This window comes from Dufourea novaeangliae, unplaced genomic scaffold, assembly GCF_001272555.1.
Source record: "Dufourea novaeangliae isolate 0120121106 unplaced genomic scaffold, ASM127255v1 scaffold155, whole genome shotgun sequence".
In the NCBI taxonomy this organism is placed as follows: Eukaryota; Metazoa; Arthropoda; class Insecta; order Hymenoptera; family Halictidae; genus Dufourea; species Dufourea novaeangliae.
This window is the reverse complement of record NW_015374035.1, coordinates 1-4703: the sequence shown is the minus strand read 5'-3', so window position 1 is coordinate 4703 and position 4703 is coordinate 1. Positions and strand designations below refer to the sequence as shown.

General features: G+C 39.0%; 1 protein-coding gene across 1 annotated transcript; it reads left to right on the top strand.

Annotated features, from left to right (window-relative positions):
• Positions 1–878: 878 nt before the first annotated feature.
• Positions 879–1560, top strand: LOC107189516 (piggyBac transposable element-derived protein 4-like). Its single transcript, XM_015578070.1, has 2 exons — positions 879–1436; positions 1531–1560. Exons 1-2 carry the CDS (start codon positions 879–881, stop codon positions 1558–1560), a joined length of 588 nt encoding a protein of 195 aa, XP_015433556.1.
• Positions 1561–4703: the final 3143 nt, after the last annotated feature.

The window sequence follows — 4703 nt, the reverse complement described above, 5'->3', positions numbered from 1 at the left end:
GAGAAAATACAACGAGGGTGACCTCGTAATGATACGTAATTTTAATAGTACACCGGGAGCGTCTAAAAAGTTATTGTCACAGTTTAAAGGACCGTATAAAATTACGAAAGAATTGCGCAATGATAGATATATAATACCAGATGTCGAAGGGTTTCAAAATTCTCAAAGAGCTTATGAGGGAGTTTGGGAAGCGAAAAACATACGGCCGTGGATAGTGTCTGCGTAACAATGTTGCTTGATATGTATATGTGAATGCGCAATATCGAAGTTTATTCTTATTTAGGTTAAGATATATTGTATCGGAGATCGAGGCCGATCTCTAGGTCAGGATAGCCGAGTTGTAAGCGAATACGGACGTGCGTGAGACCACGTAACCGTGGCCGCATGCAGCGGCCATCGACGACCGTCTTTTGTTCAAGAAGACTATAAAGACGGGCGCGTGCACGGCACGCAGTGCCCTCTCAGACGACCACGCGACGATGTATATCTTTTATTAAACAGTTATTTCTAGAAGAACAATCCTGACATCCCCTACATAAATAAAAGAAACTATATTTTTGTACTGTCAAATTGGCTATTATCTTCATTCTATATTAACCCTTTGCACTCGAGAGGTGACTGTCGCTCACCACTTCGTACGCTGCGGTAACTTGATGCGCGGCGGTAGTTGTTTACGTTTAGTTCCTTCGACGTGGGTTCCTACGCTCTGTTTGTATAATCTTATGAAGTGTGAAATGATATCCCTTCGAATGGAGATAAGACTTTCTTATCTGAAATTAGTACGCAACCACGAACCGGATTGCATTTTCGGTCTCAGTTCGAACCTGACAGCCGTGGCAAAGAGTCTAGAAAAGTTGAAGTTTTTGATCCCCATTACCATGGAACGTAATAATGAAATAAGCTCTAGTGAAGATGAGTTTGATTTAGAATTGCTAAACGAGGAAATTACATCTATACACAGAGAGCTTGACGATAGAGAGAACGCGAGCAGTGATGATGATAATAATGAAGTAAGAGGTGTAAGAAGGCGAAAAATTAGAATAATAGACAGTGAAGGTGACAGTGACAGTGATGCTGGAGAAGACCCACAATCCGACAGTTCCGAATGGATTAGCTGTCCAGAATCCGAAGAAATACCCCAGAGAATACCGTTTATAGCCGGCAACAATCCTGCAGGACCGCACATATTCGCAGACACGAAAGAACCGTTAGATTTTTTTAAACTATTTTTTACTGATGAACTCGTAAATGAAGTAGTTACAGAAACAAATAATTACGCTAGAAGAAAGTTAGAGAACAAGACGCTATCACCGTACTCGATATGGCGAACTTGGCACAGTGTGACTACCGAAGAAATGTGGGCATTTATTGGCGTTATAATAAATATGGGGACAATGCCGCTCGCGAATTTGCAAGAGTACTGGTCACGGAATGGTGTCAGTTACATACCTTTTTATTCAAACAAATTTACCAGAGATAGATTCAGCCAGATTTTTTGGATGCTTCATCTAAAAACAATCCCAACAACAGATGCAGGTCCAAGAACCCGTTTGCAGCTAGTAAGCTGCTTTTTAAAATATATAAATTCCAAGCTTTTGAAGTATTTTACACAGGGAGAAGAAATTTGTGTGAATGAGTCCACTATCAAATTCAAAGGTCGGGTTTCTTTTATCACGTACAACCCGAAGAAACCAACGAAATGAGGTATTAGGGTTTACACAATGGCAGACTCAAATACTGGTTATATCTGTGGTATTCTTCCGTATTATGGAAGTCTTACCACGGAGAAATTGATAAGGCCTGACCTTCCGATATCTGCAAGAATACCGCTGCACCTTTATACGATGCTCCTGGAGAAAGTGCCTGGTAGTCAAGGACACCACATGTTCACCGATCGGTACTACACCAGCTTTATCCTAGCTGAAGAGTTATTGAAATTGAAATGCCACTTGTCAGGAACAATACTAACAAATAGGAAGCATTTGCCAAACCAAATCAAGAAACCAAAATTCGGCAGGAAATCGACAGTAGCATTCCGCAAGGGAAATACATTAGTTTTATCATGGAAAGACAAGAGGGTTGTCACGTGCTTGACGAATTGGAACAATGCAGGAATGACTTCTGTGAGAAGAATGTTACGAGGTGGTGTTGAAGTTACCGTCAAGAAGCCTAATGTTGTAATAAATTATATAAAACATATGGGTGGTGTCGATCGTGCAGATCAATTAGCCGCAATGTACTGTTTCTTACGAAAATCCTTGAAATGGTGGCGTGAACTGTTTTTTGGGGGGCTTGAAATTTGCTCAATAAATTCGTATTTACTTTATAAAATGACTAAACAGCAGAGAGGAGAACAGCCGCTTAGTCACTTGAGGTATGTGAAAACCTTAGTTCAGCAATTGACTGGAGATTTTCATCAGACACGTGCTCGATCTTCAACCTCAACCTCCAGTTCTGAAAACGACCGCTTAAATGGAAAGCTGCATAACATTCTAACAGGAGTTAGGAAGGATTGCAAAGTCTGCTCTCAAAGAAGTAGACATGGCAAAAAACATCAAACGACGTACTATTGTGATACTTGTCCCGATAAGCCGGGCATACATCTCGGCAATTGTTACATGAAATATCATACAAAGCAAAATTACAAAGAATAATGTTAAACAAATTATCCTCGTAAAGATGTAAAGATACATTAAATATTAAAATATAAAAGTTTTGTATGTTACTTTGCGTGTGTAATCATTTATGTTAGAGGTAGTAAAGTCACCAAAAGCGCTACGAAACGTCTCGAGTTGCTGGTTGGTCCGCACGGAAACGGCCTCGAGCGTAAAGGGTTAAAAAAATATAAGTTGTGCTAAACACCGGTCATTTGACCGGTCGCGGTAGAAATAGGTATACGTGAAGTGTCGGTAGGAATAGTGTTAAGGATGAATTTTACCCTCTAGACAACCATTCTGGTAAAATTGATTTAAAGAACCAAAAACTATAAAGTTTAAACTTTAAAATGGTTTTTGTTTCATCAACTTTGGATGAATAGTAAGAAAGTTATGAGATTTTGAAGATTGAGTAAATTTTTAAATTGTTTTGGCCAGCTTGTGGGGTCCAATACCTCACTGTGCGTCGCCCGTATACACTGTACAGACTCCTCTCGATTATCGTCCCTAACTCGGGTCCGCGAGTGGACGATAATCGTGGACCAGGCGAAATGCTTCTGACCCTTGTGAATACGTTCTTTGCCCGAGGATCGAGCCTCGGGACTCACCTTTGTAGTCTTCCGACATAGAAAAAGACAAGCGACGCAGAGAACAGACAGAGAAAGCATCTTTTTCCACTCGACTCGGCTGCGTGGCCCGCACGGGCTGTTAACTCCCATTAGAATAGTGTGGTCAGTCATAAGCTACCGAGTCACATCACCAATGGTGCTAAAGTCGCATTTTTCGACACATGTACTTCTATGTAGTGCTATGTAGTCGGTGGATAAAACAGGTTTTGGCGGTGGCGGGAGTTCAAGCCGTTGACCCGTTGGCCATTTAAATTTTGTTTTCTGTTGCAGGTGGTTGCAGGAGGATTACAAATTTACGGAAATGGTGTCTTGCTGTGTTCCTGGTTGCAGGAGCGGGAAGAGTAAAGTTAAATTCTATGTTTTACCACAGGAGAAAGAGGTAAGATTATACTTAAAACCAGTTTTTGTAATTTTATTCATATTACAAATTTTCTCCCAATAATAACGAAGGGTCATTCTACGTGAAGTCTAACACTTTTTGGGTAATATTTCGGATTTTGTTGAAACTTGGATATATTGTAGCCTTTAATGATATACGAACATATCGAAGGATTACAAAAATTTTTTAAATTGTAAAAATTAACTGCTTCAGAGACGAATAAAATGGTGTTTCGCTATATGCAGGCTAGATTTAATCGACGTCCATCCATCCAGACGAAGGCAGTACTGTGTGTGTGAATTACATTTCACACAGGAGTCACTGTTCGCTGGTCTTCATAATAAAACAAACCTGAAGCATAACAGTATCCCCACACTGTCTTTGCCAGGTCTGCGAGGAAAATGGATGGACACAGGTATGTATTTTTTCCACAAAAAGGACGACTTCATTTTAAAAGCTAAGAATAAGTATTATGTTGTATTTTTATATAACTTACATGCAAATGTATTTTTCCTTTCAATATTACTTATTTTTTAGATGAAATGGTGCAACCAGAAGATGGCACATCTCTGACTGCAGAAAGCCAGTTTGAGGAACTGGGTAAGTTTGTTTATATTATAGAATAAATCAATTTTTATGAAATTTATGTGTGCACATACTTATAGTCATTTTCACTTATTTTTCAGATATAAAGCAGTCATTTGATGTTAGCCATATGCATCCAGGGTCATCTATGACTGTAGAAAGCCAGTTTGAGGACCTGGGTAAGTTTGTTTATATTATAGAATAAATCAATTTTTGTGAAACTTATGTGTGCACATACTTATAGTCTTTTTCAATTATTTTTCAGCTATAAAGCAGTCATTTGATGTTTCCGACGTACATCCAGGGTCATCTATGACTGCAGAAAGCCAGTTTGAGGAACTGGGTAAGTTTGTTTATATTATAGAATAAATCAGTTTTTATGAAATTTATGTATGCACATACTTATAGTCATTTTCACTTATTTTTCAGATATAAAGCAGTCATTTGATGAAGATG